This window comes from Papaver somniferum, chromosome 6 (genome assembly GCF_003573695.1).
Source record: "Papaver somniferum cultivar HN1 chromosome 6, ASM357369v1, whole genome shotgun sequence".
NCBI classification, from domain to species: Eukaryota; Viridiplantae; Streptophyta; class Magnoliopsida; order Ranunculales; family Papaveraceae; genus Papaver; species Papaver somniferum.
The window spans coordinates 120932055-120952427 of NC_039363.1; the positions used below are offsets into that span (position 1 = coordinate 120932055).

The 20373-nt window shown below is 37.5% G+C and overlaps 3 protein-coding genes across 4 annotated transcripts; 1 reads left to right on the plus strand and 2 right to left on the minus strand.

Annotated features, from left to right (window-relative positions):
- Window positions 1-10582: 10582 nt before the first annotated feature.
- On the plus strand, window positions 10583-12445 carry LOC113289083 (signal recognition particle 43 kDa protein, chloroplastic-like). Its single transcript, XM_026538254.1, has one exon. The coding sequence runs from the start codon at window positions 10680-10682 to the stop codon at window positions 12249-12251; it is 1572 nt and encodes a 523-aa protein (XP_026394039.1). The 5' UTR covers window positions 10583-10679; the 3' UTR covers window positions 12252-12445.
- LOC113289082 (cation/H(+) antiporter 2-like) lies at window positions 12398-16725 on the minus strand. The gene is made up of 4 exons (XM_026538253.1): window positions 15763-16725; window positions 14427-15428; window positions 13320-14227; window positions 12398-13196 (listed from the first exon to the last, which is right to left on the minus strand). Exons 1-4 carry the CDS (start codon window positions 15916-15918, stop codon window positions 12905-12907), a joined length of 2358 nt encoding a protein of 785 aa, XP_026394038.1. The 5' UTR covers window positions 15919-16725; the 3' UTR covers window positions 12398-12904.
- Window positions 16726-16962: 237 nt separating this feature from the next.
- Window positions 16963-20347, minus strand: LOC113289084 (cytoplasmic tRNA 2-thiolation protein 1). Of its 2 annotated transcripts, XR_003330842.1 has the most exons (10): window positions 20214-20347; window positions 19861-20118; window positions 19646-19765; window positions 19096-19208; window positions 18903-18995; window positions 18754-18794; window positions 18597-18663; window positions 18344-18455; window positions 17657-17845; window positions 17148-17452 (listed from the first exon to the last, which is right to left on the minus strand). XR_003330842.1 is itself a non-coding variant. In XM_026538255.1 (9 exons), the coding sequence occupies exons 1-9, from the start codon at window positions 20322-20324 to the stop codon at window positions 17294-17296; spliced, it is 1074 nt and encodes a 357-aa protein (XP_026394040.1). In that variant the 5' UTR covers window positions 20325-20347; the 3' UTR covers window positions 16963-17293. The 2 variants fall into 2 exon arrangements, 1 of the variants encoding a protein (XP_026394040.1); XM_026538255.1 differs by lacking the exon at window positions 17657-17845 and having other exon boundaries at window positions 16963-17452.
- Between the last annotated feature and the right edge of the window lie 26 nt (window positions 20348-20373).

The window sequence follows — 20373 nt, forward strand, 5'->3', positions numbered from 1 at the left end:
CATCGTCCCATAAAGTCAGCAACTGAATCCACAATCACGAGATTTCAATCGTGTCACATGGGGGATATTAACTAGGGTTTTGGTCTGGCGGTCTATGGCACGTGTTTTCATACACACGAAGAGAATGTGAGCAAGTCGTGCAATCATTTGGAGGAGTTAGAAAAGTAGTGGATGGGAAATAAACCAAGTCTACGCACGATGAGCAACTGGTTCTGACACGACTTCCCACTTTCCCACTCTTTGACTTCAGCAACTGTCATACTTCATGGGATCAAGGTGTTTTACAATTCCAGCAATATAAAAAGTCTCTGAATCATGATTGAAACAAACAAGAATTTCTCGACAAGTTCATACAGACAATCTTTCGTCTACACGAACTCGTCGTCTGAGCAATCACTCTCAACTGAGTAAATTCAATCATTCAGAACTTTCTTACGCAGAATATACAACGCGCCTACAATGTTCGATCACCATTGATCTCACAGATTTCTCAGCTTCCCTCCTACAGATCGACCCATCCTCTCTTGTGACTGAGTTGACTCTGGAACGGCCATTGTCTTGGTTTAGGCCGGAGTCCTACAGATTGATCTCTCGAACTTAAAGCACCCCCTTCTTGCAGTGCATCTGTGTGAGGTTGAGCATTTGCTCGGTTCAAGGAGTCTCCTCCGCACGGTCATCTCTTCGATTCCGTAAAAACCAGCAAATTGTTTTCCCCCATCTACAGTTGGTTGCCACGGACGGTAAGATAGTAGAGGCACCAATACAAGAGAAGTGGATCAAGACATTTGACGCATGAGGAATTGGATACTTGGGGGATTTGGTACTCAAACCATTCAATGTTCAAGACATCTGAAGTTTAAGGCATTTAGGATTTTCATGATTATTTTATATTTTTAATTCCTCCAAAATGTATGCAATACTTGCATTCAGTACTTGAATTCCCTTTCAGCAATCAATATCAATTCATTTATTTAAATCAAAATCTCTAGAAAACCAAAAGAAAATCCCTACAATGTCGATCACATACTTGTCCAAAACCAACCAAAGATCAAAATCAAATAAAACCTATGCCCATTGTATAGCTTCTATCAATCCATTAGCTCCTTTCACAGTTAGATGTACCTCTACATGATGGCATCTTCCTTGGATGAATCCTCCTGTAAATCGCGTAAGATTAGACCATATCCAGATTAAAAAAATATTATTTATCTTTTTAAAAGATGCATCACAACATATAGAGTAAAATGGACTGGTAGGTGGTCTCCCGATGTTAAGAGTTATGTGTGCAAAAGTAGTTGCAATGTCACTGTTACTGCATTGTGTCTGCATCATAATACTACGTAGAAGCATTCATTGCACATAAAAGATGACTCCAATCGGATCACATAATCAGGTTTGGTATCTTCAAATATACATCGCCATCTTCCTTTCCCAGTCTCCCATGCTAAAACAAGTGGCCTTCAGATTTGGTTTAATCTACCATTTTTAGTAACAAAAAAAAAATGTTTCAAAAAAAAATATATAAAATATTTCGGACATTAAATGCATATAAAAATAAAACCAAATCATATTTCCTAATAAATTTACAGTCTCAAAGTTCCTAATAAATTTACAGTCTCAAAGACTATGAAATGGAACGTGTGAGTCGTAGACCATCACCTTCCTGACAATTGATGTTGTGTTTTCTATGATCTACAAAATAAAATATCCATCAAGAATATATATCCACTCTTTCTAGGACCGGAGTTGGTAGCCACATGTGAACATTGTTCAATTCTGACCAACCACTTTTCGATCGATGATATACACATCGGTCTTGATGTGCTGACATATGATTAGGAAGTAAGTTTGTACCAAACGCTTCTTAAGGATTATTAAAGTCATACGAACGATTTTTTTCCTAATTTTTCACTAGAGAAAGTGGCGGTAATTCTTCACTCTTTCGATTTCTTTTACCCCTTAAATATCTAATGTGACACTTCATGTTTGTAAATTAGATGAAAAATAAGAAAAATTTGCAAAGAAAATTATAGAAAGAAGAAAGGTGTAGGTTTAAATGGATGAATTTGAAATAAATTAGTTGGAAATGGAGCCGTTGGTGACACAACTTTGGTCGTGTGACAGAAGTCAATTGTGGTGTCTTTTTATCAGTTTTATGATAGCGGAAAATTGGATTTGTCCATCACCTTGCTTGCCAAAATACTTTTTTTTTTGAAAGTCAACATATTTCAATTAATTCAAATCAAAATCGTGATTAAATGTTCGCTTACAAGAATAACAAAAACATCAAAATACAAAATAATCAAAACCCAAATACAAATAAGGACATCAATTACCAGTAGATCGCGAAGACAAAGAGCGATAAACATCAAAGATATCCAAAATAATTTTATGTATAAGGAAGAGATGATGGTATATCTGGATATAAAATCCGACCATTTAATCTGATTGTATTCATCTTCTCGATAAGAGATGCTCATAATACGAAGGAGTACTATACCCATTGTTAGAGCATTGCGCGGTCGAACTCGCATGCGTTGCTATCTCAAGCATGTTTGTCAATGTTAGTGATGAAAAGTATAAGTCTTGCTTTCTAGTCTACTATAGCTAAGTCTCGGACTAGGATAGAAAGTGTAGTTGAGCTCAAGGACTTCATGGTAATTCATCATACAAGAAGAAGAACTACTCAAGGAACCGGTGGAACTTCTAGACAAAAAGGTATGTGAAGACTTGAACTTATCTGTAACTCAAAAGTCTATCTACTCTATCTCCTACTTCTTGAGACAAAAAGTCGTATGCTATATATAGACTTAGATTATACACATTTGTTATTTAGAGCCGAGTGTACCTCGCCTATCTATATCTCGAAATATGTGTTGGTAAGCGTTTCGCTTCGACCATGTTTATCTTTACCTAGTGACGAAAGTCATGATATGTTTCAATCACTTTGAAAATTGCTTTGACGAGAAATGGTGTAGCAACTACATAACGTCCTCTAAAAATGTTTCAATGGTTGGAATGAGAGTTTAGATTACATAACCAATGATGGACATAAGTATTGTTGTGGAAACACATATGTTCATAAGTTCTATCCCTTGAACCAAAGTTTGCGAACTTTGTTGATCAAGAGAAACCGGAAGAATGTCTTGTTGCCAAGTCCGCGAACTGCCGAACTTCTCATCCCGAGGAATTCTGCTGGAGTTGACAAACTTGTTATGTGAGTACCAGTCCGCAAACCCAGTCCCCGAACCGGCGGAAAGTCTTTGCCGAGATTTTCTGCTGGAGTTTGTAAACTCTTCCCGGTTGCTTAAGTCCGCGAACCTAGTGTGCGAACTTAAGAAGGTTATATATCTGAAGATGATTTCTGAACTTAAAGTTATAAAGACTAAGGAATGCAATTTGCAAACCGTGGATATAAAGTTCATGAACCGATTCGAGTGAATCAAATCATCTTTGCTTCAATTGTGTCTTGTGTAGTACATAAGATTTCCTTGCAATTGAACAACTCTCTAACTAGTTCATTTGAGTCATTTGAACTAGTTATGGTGAAGAAGAATATGGTTGGTATGAAATGCTCATATGGCTAACCTTTTGGTTAACTATTGTTGAACCAACAATGTACACGTTTGGGTACAGTTAACAAACCTAGAAGCGTGCATTTCAATTGTGTATAACAAGCTAAGTTTTCGATCTAACGGTTGAGAAATATTAGCTTGAATCTAAATCAGGTTTTCATCTAACGGTGGATATTGTTTGCTTTGTGACCAAGGAGAAACCATGATTTGAAAGACTATATAACGGGACATCTAGCAACTCTGCAAAACTAATCCCCACACTTCACGTGTGATATCAGTTTGCGTGCTAGAGTCGTTTTAACCTTTGGTTTTCTCCTTCTAAAACCAGGTTACAACTTAAAGACTTCATTGGGATTGTGAAGCCAGACCGATACTACTTTTATCGTAGTTGTGTGATCTGATCTTGCATCTTTTATCGTACGAGTACAATTAGATTGATTGGCTTGAGATTGATATCTACGATAGGAAAGATATAAAAAGTAATCACAAACATCTTCGTCTCATTGTTTGTGATTCCGCAACATCTTGTTTCGCTACCATACGATTGAGATTGTTATGAGGTGATTGATAACTCTAGGCTGTTCTGGATTATCGATTGGTTCCTGTTCACCTTGATTATTATCAAAAGACGGAACAAAACTTTTAGGGTTTATCTGTGGGAGACAGATTTATCTTTTGATAGACTTGTCTGTGGGAGACAAATTTGTTTATTGTCAAAGCCTGCGATTTTGGGTCGTAGAAACTCTTAGTTGTGGGTGAGATCAGCTAAGGGAATCAAGTGCGCAGTATCTTGTTTGGTTCAGAGGCGTAGGGAGTACAACTGTACCTTGGATCAGTGGGAGACTGGTTGGGGTTCAACTACAGTCCAGTCCGAAGTTAGCTTGGAGTAGGCTAGTGTCTGTAGCGGCTTAATACGGTCTGTGTTCAATCTGGACTAGGTCCTGGGGTTTTTCTGCATTTGCGGTTTCCTCGTTAACAAAATTTCTGGTGTCTGTGTTATTTCTATTTCCGCATTATATTGTTTTATCTTTATAACTGAAATAATACAGGTTGTGCGTTTGAATCAATCAATTAGAAATCTGACCTTTGGTTGTTGATTGATATTGATTGATCCTTGGATATTGGTCTTTGGTACCATCCAAGTTCTTCCTTGTATTTGACTAGAACTCGCAGTTCTTGCTTGAGTAAATCAAATCAAAAAGAGAGATATAAACTCGTTGATATACTTTTAATTGATTGAGTCTAGTTGATTCTCTTAAAAGTATATTCGAGTTTATCCATACAGATTGCTAAGTGAAATATTGGGTGGTGTTGTTAGACCCCTGCTTTTTCAATTGGTATCAGAGCATGCAAACACGTTTAAAACCTTACAAGTCTGTGTTTGTAGCGATCTGACTCTATGGACAGTAGTGCTATCTCAATAAATGCACCACCAGATCCAGGGATTTTAGAATTCTCTTCCATGGATGATTTAATAAAATTTGTAGAAGAAATTCTATGTAAACCTCCATCAGGTTTAAAATCCATTGAAGTGTTTTCAAGGCTTGAGAAGAAGCTTGAGAGCTTATCTCTAGATGTTGAGTTATACCTCCAGAAAGAGCAAGAATCTCTTGACAGGATAAATCAAGTTATGATGAATAATATTCATGTTGAGGTTGATATTGATTTACTAATTAGTGAGAGAAATGCTCCTGCTCTACGTAATCCAATTAGTTGTGATAAACTAAACGAATTACAAGAGGAGTTTAATTCTCAGTCATCTGAGTGTATCACCTCAAAGCATGAATTGATTCGTTGCTCAATTCCTGATACTTCCTATCAAGATAGTAGTATTGTCTTCTTTTATGAAGAATCTAGGACGTCTCTTTTTATCAAAAGAGTTTCCCTTCGCAAACTAAAAATTATCTGCAGAAACTGTTTTTATAAGTTGGAAAACAAGAAATCAGAAACACAGATCTCTTTGGGTTCTCTTTAAGTTCTTTGATTGACTTATAAAAACAGTTCCTTGGATGTTTCTCAACACTACAAGATTTAAGAGTTGTTGGAAAGAAACTATTTCTTGGTGCCATGGTGAGAAAGACATTGTTCACCTCAACACAACTTGTTTGTGTTGAAAGTGCATCCTCACCAAGAAATGCTCTGCTATGTATACAGTGAGGGAAGCACAACAACTGGGGGGCACAAATTATATTCGGTAAGGTTGTAGAATTCAATTGGACTTTTATAAAAAGGTATGTCTATAAACTTGAGCAAGTTTTATGTTTTTATTACTTGTTTGAGCACTTATAATGATCCATGTACCTTGATTATCGTTCATTTCTACCTAACTTGATCTGTATTTAAGGTTCTTAAACGTTTAGGTTTGAAAATAGTAGTTCGAGATGTTTGGACTTCATGGTACACTTACCAGGTATGCATAACATATTTTAAAATCAAAATCCAGGGGTTTAAGTTCGCGGACTTGAAAATTCGTTTGCAAACCCGTATGCATACTTGACGAAGATATTCGGTAAACTTGTTCTGGCCGTAACTTCTTCGTCCAAACTCAGAATGACCTCATTCTTTTTGCAGTCTCTTTCTCTTTGTATTCTCTTCAAAATGGAGGTGATAATTATTGAATTTGTATCAGTTAAGATTGGTATTTGTCCTGTCTCTTGTTTTTGAGTGTTTTGCTCCGTTTTGTTGCACTTGTTCCACTTCTCTTGAACTTGGGCATTTGGATTCATGGAGTAGTACTATTATAAGCTCATTTGTAGCTTTTACAAGAATGTTGTTGGTGAATCACAAAGAAGGAAGTTCAATAATGGGCAGTAGTGCGCATTACTATGGGATTCTTGAATGTTCACAATCATTTTATGTGAACTATGGTGCATGGTCGTTAATGACTTTGTATGTTCTTCTTTGAAAATCTTTTTATACGCCGTTGGTAGCTATTCTTGGTATAAATCCAGGCGAAAAATATTGATTCTACTCTCTAAGGACAAATCATCTTATATGTGCATTACGAGTTTGTCTTGATGCCTAGAAAACTTCTTGTGAGAATTTATTCTTGCTTTTGAGAAGGATTACTAGATTTTGGAATAGCCATTATTGTGATTACACGTAGCTATGTCCATTATTTTCATCTTCATTTTTTTGGTTTATTGGTTTCAATTCTAAAAATTATTTGAGGGATGATTTTTGCAGTATTAATATTTATGATTTTATATATTGCAATTTGTTATGGGATACGTATGTTTGCGTCTGTGAACTTGAAGGTCCCATATCTTGTCAAAAGTAAAGTCGCTCGTGATCGGTATTCACGTACTGGTAAAAGAATGAATGGACTTTTGATAAATACAAAAGTTAAGCCTATATTGTCAAATATTTGATGGAAGATAGGTTAAAAATCTTTTGTTTTCAAGGATTATGTCTATTAATATCGTTATGCAGATAATGATGGGAAGATAGAATGAATCCTTGTGTATTCCGCAGTATTGATCATCCCTGATCCATATTTTATGTATTACTGTGAGGCTCCGTAATGTATCTTATGTTGAGCACTATACAACCAAGTTGATTTTTTAGCTTAGTTGATGTTCCGTGAGGTATGTTATGTCGAGCATATTGAACTAAACTAATCACTTTGTTTGGTTATCTAGTTATTGCTCCGTAAGTTTTCTTATGTCGAGCAAAACAAATGACAATTAAATTGATTACTTTTGTAATTAGTTAGGTTGTGTATTCCAATTAGATTAATTATTGGTTTCCTTGTAATTAATCTAGTTGAGTATTTTCGTGTCTCCATAAGTTCTCTTATGTTGAGCACAATCAATTGAATTGATCACTTTTTGTGTTTAATTTGGTTGTGTATTCCGATTAAATTAATCATGGGTTTACTTGTGATTAATTTGATTGAGTTTTTGGATATAGAAAATCATTCTTATGATTTTTGGTGTCCAATAAAAATCCTTCTTTTCTTTCGAAATTAAGGTCGCTCGTTGTTTTTCTTTCGGGAATTACATCAAATGGGGGAGAGTTCTTTTGAACTTTTGTTTAATGGTCATATCTTGAGGGGTGTGCGGATGTGGAATTTTAAAGGGGTTATCTTGTATCTTTAAACTCCTTGATGAATGCTATTAGCTTCGGCTATATGATTGCATCTATATTAGATGGTATGTATTTTCTTTTAGTCATGAAATGTCACTTACGGAAATTTCATTATTATCCCGTTCTTGTACCTTTTCCAATTTTATTGACAAAAAGGGGGACAATTAATATGTAGTTCACACCACAAATACATATGGTTTTCGGATCATTGTGTAAGGGGGAGTGGTTTTCATGTGAGATGGAGTATTGACTAAGGGGGAGTGATACATATCACCATAGTATTACTGTTGAAGTTGTGATACAATTGGAGACCGATGCTTTCTTATTGTTATAGCTACGGATCTTCAACAACGGTAATGCTAAACTTACAAGCTTTGGAATCATTGGAGTACTTGGAAGTGACGAAGATTTCGAGGAATGTTGAAGATTAGACATGTGGAATAGGAGCTACTAAATTTTCTTTATCTTTTTTGTATTCCATATGTATTGATAGTTTTTTCACTAAAATTGACAAAGGGGGATATTGTTAGAGCATTGCTCGGTCGAACTCGCATGTGTTGCTATCTCAAGCATGTTTGTCAATGTTAGTGTTCAAAACTATAAGTCTTGATTTCTAGTCTACTATAGCTAAGTCTCGAACTAGGATAAGAAGTGTAGTTGAGCTCAAGGACTTCATGGCGATTCATCATACAAGAAGAAGAACTACTCAAGGAACCAGTGGAACTTCTCGGCAAAAAGGTATGTGAAGACTTGAACTTATCTGTCACTCAAAAGTCTATATACTCTATCTCCTACTTCTTGAGACAAATAGTCGTATGCTATATATAGACTTAGATTATACACATTTGGTATTTCGAGCCGAGTATACATCGCCTATCTATATCTCGAAATATGTGTTGGTAAGCGTTTCGCTTCGACCATGTTTATCTTTACCTAGTGACGAAAATCATGATATGTTTCAATCACTTTGAAAATTGCTTTGGCGAGAAATGGTGTAACAACTATATAACGTCCTCTAAGAATGTTTCAATGGTTGGAATGATAGTTTAGATTACATAACCAATGATGGACATAAGTATTGTTGTGGAAACAAATATGTTCATAAGTCCTATCCCTTGAACTAAAGTTTGCGAACTTTGTTGATCAAGAGAAACCGGAAGAATGGCTTGTTGCCAAGTCCGCGAACTGCCGAACTTCTCATCCCGAGAAATTCTGCTGGAGTAGACAAACTTGTTACGTGAGTACCAGTCCACGAACTGGAGGAAAGTATTTGCCGAGATTTTCTGCTGGAGTTTGTAAACTCTACCTGGTTGCTTAAGTCCGCGAAACTAGTGTGCGAACTTAAGAAGGTTATATATCTGAAGATGATTTCTAAACTTAAACTTATAAAGACTAAGGAATTCAATTTGCAAACCGTGGCTATAAAGTTCATGAACCGATTCGAGTGAATCAAATCATCTTTGCTTCAATTGTGTCTTGTGTAGTACATAAGATTTCCTTGCAATTGAACAACTCTCTAACTAGTTCATTTGACTCATTTGAACTAGTTATGGTGAAGAAGAATATGGTTGGTATGAAATGCTCATATAGCTAACCTTTTGGTTAACTATTGTTGAACCAATAATGTACACGTTTGGGTACACTTAACAAACCTAGAACCGTGCATTTCATTTGTGTATAACAAGCTAAGTTTTCGATCTAACATTTGAGAAATATTAGCTTGAATATAAATCAGGTTTTCATCTAACGGTGGATATTGTTTGCTTTGTGACCAAGGCGAAACCCTGATTTGAAAGACTATATAAGGGGACATCTAGTTGATTCTCTTAAAAGTATATTTGAGTTTGTCCATACAGATTGCTAAGCGAAATATTGGGTGGTGTTGTTAGACCCCCGTTTTTTCACCCATAAATTTGTCGATCCACACGAACACGGATGCCGATTCAAAGCGATGTCGTGATGGATCATTGATGTTTTTGAATTAAGAATAGCAAGCCACGAACCAGCCATTAAAATTTGAAGAAATCGTCCCACGATGATGGAGAAAAATCGTCCCAAAACGACGAAGAAATATGTCAAAAGACACCAAAAACGATGTAAAAACATCTTATTCGATTACCTACTACCAAAAACTTTAAAAGAAAATAAATCCTTGCTCAGATATGGTCCAAAAGAACCAAATCTGAGCAAGACGGCTCTAGAGTTTTGACCAGATCTGGCAAAATACTTCATGTTAAGGTAACGACTACGGATAACTTTCTTAACACCATTCCTCATGAAAGTTTACTCATATTTTGTGATGAATCTTTTGACAAAGATACTAACAGTTCTGTTATGGGTATTGTGGCAATGAACTATGCAGGTGATTTCAAAGGCTGCAAACTAGTTTCAGGTACTGATGCCTGTTCTGAAGGTGCTGAGAGTATGGCGATTCTTGAGGATGCTAGATGGATTCAAGCAAAAAAAAATTCAGAACATTTTCTTAATTAGTGATTCCAAAAATATTATGGCTTATCTTAATAATTGCAAAGGCCAAACTAGCTGGACCTCTTGCTCTGTTTTAGATGATTGTTTATTTCTTTTAAAGGATATTCATTATGTTAGGTTCAAATACCTCAAGAGAAATTTTAATAGTGTGGCTGATTTAGCTGCTAAGCACGGTGAAATTGGAAAAATTACAGGTGAATGGGATGAATCCAATGTTTCCTACTTTCTCCATAATATCGGAAACTTGCATTAATTAATGAAATTTTCTTTCCTGGCAAAAAAAAAAAAAGTAACGGGCATGGCTAGCTCTCATAGTGCGGCGGGAGGTTGTATAAGGCCCAAATATTTTAGCGGAAGGCCCAAATAATTGAGGATGGGGTTTCTTATCTCCCTATCCAGTATCTCCGTCATTCTCAGCGTGGATAATGAAATCCCTTGAAACGAACATGAACCTCCTCAGTCCTCAGCCATTCAATCCACTGAGAAGAACTTCCCCAAAAATAACCAGTGCTCCATTGTCACGCAGCAATGGAAGCTCTCACAGTAAACCCACCTCTGTACAGTACTCTCAAAAACCGTTCTTCTTCTACCAAACCCACTCTGAATTCTCATGAACCCTCGACAATTTCACATTCCTTTCTCTCTTTGAGTCTCGGCACATCAATCTCTCATCGATTAATTAGAACTTATGCAGTTGAAGATAAACAATCATCATTCTTTGTCGATCAAGAAGAACTAATTAATCAAGAAACAACACTCCAAGAAGATGAATCTTTCGGTGAAGTTAAGAAAATCATTGGCAGTAGAAGAGCAGCGGCCAGCATTGAGGGAGGAGATGCAGAAGAAAGCGGAGGATTAATGGAGTACTTGATTGAATGGAAAGATGGTCATACTCCATCATGGCTTCCAGCTTCTTTTATAGCTAAAGATGTTATTGCAGAATATGAAACTCCTTGGTGGAATGCAGCTAAAAAAGCAGATGATGTTGCCTTGCAAAATCTCATTCAGCCCACTGCAAACGAAGAAGACGAAGAAGAAGAAGTGGCAACACTAGAGAGATATGTTGATGCAGTAGATGAAGATGGGCGCACTGCATTACTCTTTGTAGCTGGACTTGGTTCAGAAGAATGTGTGCGGATATTAGCATCAGCTGGTGCTAATGTCAATCACAAAGACATACGTGGGCAACTAACACCATTACATATGGCAGCTGGATATGTCAAACCAAATGTAGTTCGCGTATTGATTGAGTTAGGTGCAGACCCTGAGATAGAAGATGAGAGAGGACGTACCCCATTAGATTTAGCTAAAGAGGTTCTGAATGCAACACCAAAAGGGAGTGCAGTACAATTTGCAAGAAGATTGGGACTTGAGAATGTGATTAAGGTGTTAGAAGACGCAATATATGAGTTTGCAGAAGTGGAAGAGATTTTAGAGAAGAGAGGCCAAGATGACAAGATTGAGTATTTGGTGAAATGGAAAGATAGTGATGAGAAAGAATGGGTGAAAGCTGGATTGATTGGTGAGGATTTAGTTAAGGATTTCGAAGATGGGTTAGAATATGCTGTGGCTGAAGAAATTCTTGATTGTAGAGAAGGTGATGAGAAGAAAAGAGAGTTTTTGGTCAAGTGGAGTGACATTGAAGAAGCTACTTGGGAGCCAGAAGAAAATGTTGATCCTGATTTGATCAAAGAATTTGAAGTGAAAAATGGTGGGGAGGTTGTTGCTGCGGAGGAGGCAGATACTTCGCCTGTGGTGGATACAGAAGTTGAGAAGGTGGTATTGAAGGCAGGGTATGGTCCAAAACCTTCACCTGGTCAGACTGTCACAGTGCACTGCACTGGATATGGTAAAGATGGTGATATGTCTAAAAAGTTTTGGAGCACAAAGGATTTTGGACAGAAACCTTTTACATTCCAGATTGGCCAAGGTTTGGTTATAAAAGCTTGGGATGAAGGTGTTATGGATATGCAGCTAGGAGAAGTTGCTCGTCTCCATTGCACTCCTGAGTATGGTTATGGTGCAAGTGGTTTTCCTTCATGGGGGATACAGCCCAATTCACCACTGATTTTTGAGATTCAAGTCCTAAAGATAAAGTGAATGCAGTGGTGTTGATGTCAGTAATTTCGTAAAGACTGTACCATCTGTGCAAGCCAGAGGAGTCTTTAAAGATTTTTGCATGCTTTGTAATCAAATTTTGTGTAATTTTGAGGTTCTGGTTGTTGTAATCGTTGCGCTATATTATGTCACTGCAAAATTGAAGTCCTTTCTCCTCCTAAATGGAAGTTTGTGCAGCATAGAAGAATTTGGTAGTGTATTCACCCCTAATGACAATATGAAATTTGCCTTGTACAAAACTACAATGCGATCTGCAAGATTAACTCTACCTACAATTACCTGAAAACTCTATATAGTACATAATCATATATGAACAGTTCCGGACAACTAAAATCATCTCCATGCATCTCCATTTCAAACGTTCTTTCTCCCTAACATCATAATGATCGTTTAGTCTTCATTTCTTCCCCGAGTACCTGATTCTTTTACTGATCCATGGAAGTTCAAATCTTAACACCAAGTTTCTTTTCAAGTGTAAGTGGTTTCTGCACCATATTCTGACACCCCAGGGCCTCTCTCCTCGCGGAATCCGAATGATACGACATGTGTGAGCAGTGGATATGAAGGGGGAGAGGTGGAAAAGGATATCCATAAAAATGGAACTAATACCCGTAGCGAGTCCAACCAAAGAGCTACTACGGTAGATGATTGTCGATGTATTCGTTCTTAGGAGGCTTGTGTTGTTGGATAACCAATACTGAGGCACTCATGACCATATCTGAAGAGGCTAAGACATCTCCAACAACTCCGAGCTCCGGACACTCTTCCCAGTCGCTCATTCCCGTCGTTAGAGGTGAGAGTCCTCGACCACCTTTACCAACTACAAAAAGTGAATAATTGTCTTTCATGGCGCTCAAAACCGCCATTGTTTCAGAACCATTTTCAACATATTTTTCCACATAGTTCACATCCTTGGATGTCACATACCTACATAAGAAAACCAAAATATATGTTGTTGCATCAAAATTAGCTCGTCAAAGATGGAAACTTTGAAAGGATTTGTGATACAGCATATTCGTTTTTGAAGTCAATAAAAGTCCTTGAGCATACCTGTTATAGAAATTAGCTAGGAAGGCTTTGTCCGCATCCTTCTCAGTCACATGAGTCATTATCTCCATTAGAACCTCATCCTCTTCATTTGATTCCATGTTAATTCTGGCTTGTAGTTCTTTCCTCGTTGAAGGTAGAAACTTAAATACCGTCAATTTCACGTCAGGATGCCTGGCCAACAAGCTGCTATAAGCTAATGCCTCGCGGTCATCAGGACCACCAAAAAACAAAGTAGCTACTTGAAGCTTGCTCTCTGATTCAGATACTTGAATTGGAGAAAATCCCCTGTCCACAAGGATGCCTACCGAGCAAGGAGCAGCGCGAAGGACCTTCTGGTTAGTGATTCTGATTCCCTCCTTGCTTGTCTGCATCTTTCCATCTACGCGTTGATGCTTATGAAATGGGAGCATTACAATTGACACTCTTAAGTCCTTTGCACTGCTGCACAACTCGTCATGCATGGTAGTAGTGGGTGCCACTATTTTCACTTGGTGAACCGGCACACGTGTATCCGCCACAAAAGCATCAATGGCATCATTGATCTCTAATTCGTCATTCCCACCGTAATCCTCATCATCGCTGAGTAATCCGTTTTCGTGTTGGTTGTACAATAAATCTGAGTTCTTTTCAGTGAGTTCTACTAGATGCATCACATAAGCGGTGAAAGGAGATTTACGAGTTCCCGCTGCTGCAGCGATAATACCAACCAGTGTTGGCACATGGCGTGGTCCATGTACACAGGCAAGGGTTCGTATTTCAGTCTCTGGCTTTTGAGATTCCAAGCCAACGTGCTTAAAAGCCATAAATTTTCCTTCTTTTCTCACCATGAATGCCAGAAACGGACCCACTATGATTGTGTTAACAGCCACCGTGACTATGAAGGTATTGTAGTCTTTGATGCTCCATTTCTGACGAGAGAGGAATAAACCCAACAACTTTCAGTAAAGTACTGCCAAATCATATCTCAAGATTAAACAAAAAACCAGATAAATGGATGTCCTGTTTTAAAACGAGGTACTAGATTCATTACACTTCAACAATGGGGGTCACTGAATCATGCATTGGCTCCAAAACAGAATACGTTAACAAAAGGATAGGAAGACTTACATGCCTAGTAGCTGCTGCACTTATGATCAAGAGATCAGCATGACCTTTGACGTTTGACAAGAGGGAAAGGAAAATGCTGTCTTTGGGGGTAATATTTAAGAAATAAGTATTCACAAAAGCACCACCAAACTTGCAACTGATGCTAACGAAGACGACGAGAATGATTATGAGGTAACCTTTCAGGTCAATATCCGGCAGATTTACTTGAAACCCCAAGTTGGCAAAGAAGATTGGCAGTATAAAGTTCTCCACAGGGTAGCTCATTTTGTGTACCAATGTCCTATATGTTTTCCCTTCTCTAGGGAACATCAGACCGAAGATAAAACAAGCAATGGTGCTGTTGTAACCCTTCAACTCCGTATATAACGAAATGACTGACATGAGCAACAAAACTGATACAACCTCAATGTTCCTGAGATGCTTGCGATGTGGATTTCTCTGGTTGAGATACCTAGCTAGTAAAATATTTAGAATAACTCCCCCAACGACGAACAATGAACATAAGAAAATTCCGTTAACCACTCCACCAAACCCCAAAGCACCCCCACCCCAGGTGGTTAACACCGCTAGTAGTAGCAAGGTTGATATCTCATTGATTAAGGCTGAAATGATGGCCAACCTGCCAACTTCTGATGTCTCAATCTTAAGTTCACTTGCCACTTTGATTACTGTTGGAGAAGAGGTGTTAGCGAACAACAACGCGAGGAAGCACATAAATCTGAACGGATTACCCTCCATACTTGTTTGATGGCTTAACACCAAGCCGAAACAGACTGCTAATATTATGCACATTGGTAGACTACTGTATGCTAGTGACGCGCCAAGCTTGAAATTGCGTACTAGATAAGATACATCCATCTCAAGCCCGAAAAGAAACATGTACATTACTCGTATACAGGAAGCCAAAGTCTGGTTGTAGATTTGTGTTGAAGTTTCACCAAAAATGCTGGTTTTAAAAATACGAATTTGACTGAGAGCTGTTGGACCTAGAACCACTCCTGCCTGTTCACAAGGGAAAAGGTAAACAAAACAAACAAACGAACAAATGCAATACAGATACATGTTAACGGACGTATAATCCGACCTACCACGGCATAATTTGATATAGTTTAGTTTATTGTAATCATCCTGGCATCCAACAGTCTAGCTAAACGAAGCTGAAGCTTCAAATTAATATAGGGATGAGTGTCTTGTCTGTATTAGAACTACTCATGTTTGGAGGTGGTAATTTTGGTTAGACAACTTATGGATTCAACATTGTCACTCAAATTACAAGTATCTAATGATACAATTACAAGAAAATCACGAAATAAAAGAAATTGAGAGGGATCATTACCAGAATTTGGGCAACAGGACCGCCTTGTCCAAAGGGTTTGAGAATGAGGTTGAAAAGATGAGAGAAGACAAGAAAACAGAAAATCTCTGTACCCACATGAACCAAAGACAAGGGATCATCGCCAAGGCATCCCTTGCTACTCAAAATCTTCGACATTTTTGAAAGATTAAAGATACAGAGAGGATCAAGTTTTTAGGATGATTATGATAAGGAAGAGGAGGGGTTGTGGAGAGAATATAGAAATTTTTTGAGGGGGAGAAAGGTGTTGTAAAATAGCCCTTTCTTCTTCCCTCTCTAAACTCTTCCTCCTCCTCCGCCCTGTGTTTTTATGTTTTCATTTCTCCTTCTTTTCATTATTATCTGTTGGTTTTCTGTATATGATGTCTGTTTTTGTTTGTTCAGATGACAACAGAGATACCAGAGGAAGATAGTTGTTCATCTCTTCTTTTTTTTTCCTGAAGTTTCCTTACAACTTTGAATGGAAGACCTTTCTTTTCGGGAATTTTATCAAAATCCCATTTCAGCAGTTACGTGTCAAGCTTATGTCTTAGCTAGTTTTCTTATAATCACATACGAACCTAAGATCAGGGACAAGGTACCCTAACCAAAAAATATCACCCCTTAGATTGATTGCCGTAACTAGGCAATGTAGTAGAGTAGTAGCTTTCCCAGCGAAATCGGTCAACGACCTCAAACTCAAAATTGGACAGATGTACGACCTAAAACCCTGCTCATGGAATAGTGGAAAACTTTAATGTTGCTATTGCTGTTGAGGACTGGAGAAGGGAGTCTGCTGCTGTTGTTGTGTCTACTGGTCATGATGCTGATACGGGGTGATAGTGGTGTTTTTAGTGGCATAGGAGACGAAATGGAATTTTGCTGCTGTGGGTTATCATGTATTTGTTGATTCAAAACTGATTATGATGTATTTGAAGACAAGATCTTCAGACTTAACAGCACCATAACCAAAGCCTACTGAAGGAGTGCCATAAAGCCAATATACTCATTTTCATTTCTTAAGTAGTATATATACAGGTTGATGGCACAACCTATATTCAGTAGTACCTACAGAGGTGGCAAACAAGTGGAAAAATCATTAGATACAACTTCTATCCTGCAAATGACGGAAAAATAAAGGACCAGACAAGGAGGGAAGCAGTTGTAGAACTTACCCCAATCATTCTTCCACCATCAAAGTTGATAATCTAGATTTCATATATATTAATTTTGCACGCTGTTGTGGTTCTCCTTGAAATTGTTGTACAACAGTGTTTGTTTATACTCCAAGTACATCGATTTCAACAAAAATCAGCTCATATACGTCCCTAAATCCTATAGAGTTCTAGGTCAAATAATGGATGGAATCATCCTAGAACAAACAGGCAGAAAGGGAATATGACAGCTGATATTAGATGCAAGCAATGTATGTAATCAAGTAAAATAAATGATACAGTACCGTAACATTCTCACAAAACTGCAAAGCATAGTTAAGCTAATGGTACTAAATTTTGATCGCCCATTATACTCCTGATCAGAAATCCAAGGTTCCACACTGTTTGCTCTCTATCCTTTTCGTTCCATTTGTTTGCTCTACTTCCTTCTGTCCATTAACCCCTCGGCTTCGTCCAATTCCAAGCTTGGGTAAACCTCGATTCAATCCATCCAGCAAAACACATGCTTTGCACCATTTCTGCAACCATGTTATACATTATATACACTTGGATAAGGGAATAGGAGTTTCTTATTATACCGCAAGTTGACTATATAACTATATGTAGATACAGTGCCTTCGCTAACCCATTCACATTTCATAGAATTGCTAAACTGGTTTAGACAGCAGGTAGATCTAAGATTATCCTAATTCCAAATAGTAGAAAGTTAAGCAGTGCACAACCTAATTTTAAGGCACATAAAGAGACCACTTCGGAAACCCAAATGGAAGAACCCAGCTAAGACTTCAAGTATAGGATCGTAGGCTTATGTTGACTGTTCCATAAAGAACAAAGGTACGAAAGACAAAAGGTTCTATGCCGGAGCTGAATCATCTACAGAAAGTTGAAACTCCAGCACAATTAAAAATGATCTGCAGAAATCCAACTTTTGTTTTAATATATGTCGAAGCAATATAAAACGTCAAAGATTCTGATCATTTCATCCGCCCAAGTCCCTGGCAGTCTCACCTTTTTTTGCTAAGTTCTGGCAGCCTCACCTCTAGGGTACAATCTGTCAACACGATCTAAAACCAACATGTGCACTAATGCAGGAGCAATCACCAGATTATATATGATTAATATCCTTTAGTAGATTGATTCACACATATATACCTAAGAAATGCAAACAAACTAAGAGCATTTTCTTCAACGGGGAACTGGGTGGCAAGTGACCAAGCGATATTTCTAAAAATTGAAAAGTAGCGGAGAAAAAAAATGTGAACTTTCCCTATTCCTAAAAGTAAATGTGAATATTCCCTATTTCTAAGAAAATGTGATATCATATACGTAAATGCAAATTCTTCAAGACCTATTCCTAGAATACTTATCAAATAGGATTATTTATTTATTTTAAAGTAGCAGTGACTTACCTGACTAGAAATATAACCACAGCGCTCGCATATTCCCTGCTCTGGCATTTTTGTTGAAACGGCTATCCTAAAATTCTCACCAGATCTAATTATATCAAGTATAGCTCGCGGTCTGCATGGCCAACACTTAAATGGTATTAGAAGATAATAGATGGAGACAGGATTCATTATGACAAAAATACTATGACTAGTATATAGCTTTTGTAAAGATTCATATATGGCGAGGAGTTGCATCTGACTAACAGCTAAATACCTCATTCTTTCCAAATCTTTAATAAACTCACGAGCAAACCCACGGTATGCATTAGGTGAATAAATGCCTGCAATTCTAACACCAAGAAATCTATTAAATAAACCCAGACCACCAAGTAGGGTATAGTGAAAAAGAAGTAGGAAAAGGGACTACTTACATTCTGTGGAGAAGTAATCAAGCCTCTTGAAATATGCATACGTGGATATAGGTCAAGGTTTTCAAAAATATCAATGATCAAGAATATTAAAAGTTTTAAGTACAGACTTTACGATCCATTATCAATGAGTATTTCAATTGCAAGGATATATAACAATCTCCTTTTCGTACGTATATTTGAACGGCTTGCATCTTGGAATTGGTCCATCTTCACCAGTTGTGATAGCTGTGCATCTTCCTAATCTAGGAGCACAACGTAACTCAATCAGTTTGTTACAACTCAACAAAGGTACATAATATGAGTGAGAGAGAGAGAGAGATTTTCTCTACTTAGATGATGTACCTGGCAATGTCACCACGTAAAATGTTTAAGAGAACTGTTTCAGCAATATCATCTGCATTATGCCCAGTAACAAGCTTGTCCACTTTCAACAATGTAGCACCTCGGTCAAGAGCCTTCAATATGAAGGGAGGGCATTATTCAAATGGAAGTTAAAAACCAAATACTGTAAACAATAGTGAAGTGGGTGCCATTAAATAGGTTTAGTAGTAGATTTACGCCAACCTATAAATACAATGGAAAAATCTGTGCAGAGAAAACTGAAGTAGGGTTAAATTGTAAATGCCTGTCAAGGGTGAGATGGAGCCTCCAAATATGGCTATCCTATTAGAAACTAGCACACACATCAAACCAAATGAAATTGCATATAAGATGAACGACCATCAATGAACTAATTTTCCTTCTAGATTTCAGTCACCTCTTAATTTTGCAGTGCAATAAAATATCTATTTTCTTTTACTGGTACACTATGGAAGTCCTAAGTAAGTTTCTAACAATGATTGAGGCAATCATTCTTGAAATCAATATAAGAACAAGAAAAGCATCCAGATACCTGACGACGAAACACCCCACAAAAGGTACAATTGTTTTTCAATCCAATCATCTTCACAATTTCATCCATTGTCCATCCATACAAGTCCTTATATGAGACCACTTTAAGTGGTAATCCATACTAAAAAATTAAAAAGAAACAAAAAAATCAAACTCACATCCAAAGAGAAGAACAGCAAACAAGAGAAAATCAAATTCCAAAAATGAGATGTGGACCTGAATTTCATTTCTCTTGACTGTTTCAAGAGAATCATCTCTATACCCTGTAATACCTTCATCTATAGACAATAGAAATAGATCCAACCCATAGTTGTGCCTCCGATTCAACTCAGATAGTACATAAGCAAGAACCGTGGAATCTTTACCACCAGAGGCTCCAATAGCAATACGTTCGCCAGCTTTAAAAAGACGATTCTCAACTATAACACAGTGTATCTCTTCTTCAAATACTTCATAAAAACACTCCTTACATATCTAAACAACAATAACACCAATAACAAATCAGATTATTATTACAATCATATAGAACCCTAAACAAATCAAAATTGAGAGAATGATTTTGGGAATACCTGTTCTAGGGTTTTGGGTCTCTTAAGAGCAGGTCTTTTCTGATTACATATGCAGCATAATTGCTGCTTCTTAGCAGTCTCCTTGTTGTCGTTCTCCTCCTCCCTTGACATTACTGAAATACTTGCTACGAGTCGATAGAGGGGGGGGGGGGGGGGGGGG

Excerpts from the sequence above, each read along its gene's own strand:
- LOC113289083 (XM_026538254.1), top strand. The coding sequence starts at position 10,680 with ATGGAAGCTCTCACAGTAAACCCACCTCTGTACAGTACTCTCAAAAAC.
- LOC113289082 (XM_026538253.1), bottom strand. The coding sequence starts at position 15,918 with ATGTCGAAGATTTTGAGTAGCAAGGGATGCCTTGGCGATGATCCCTTG. Across the intron at positions 15,429-15,762 it reads GTCCTGTTGCCCAAATTCTG|GCAGGAGTGGTTCTAGGTCC; the intron begins GTAATGATCCCT and ends CCTTGTGAACAG. Across the intron at positions 13,197-13,319 it reads CTAGCTAATTTCTATAACAG|GTATGTGACATCCAAGGATG; the intron begins GTATGCTCAAGG and ends TTTCTTATGTAG.
- LOC113289084 (XM_026538255.1), bottom strand. The coding sequence starts at position 20,324 with ATGTCAAGGGAGGAGGAGAACGACAACAAGGAGACTGCTAAGAAGCAG. Across the intron at positions 18,664-18,753 it reads TGATTACTTCTCCACAGAAT|GCATTTATTCACCTAATGCA; the intron begins GTAAGTAGTCCC and ends TTAGAATTGCAG. Across the intron at positions 18,456-18,596 it reads AAAGATTTGGAAAGAATGAG|ACCGCGAGCTATACTTGATA; the intron begins GTATTTAGCTGT and ends TTGGCCATGCAG.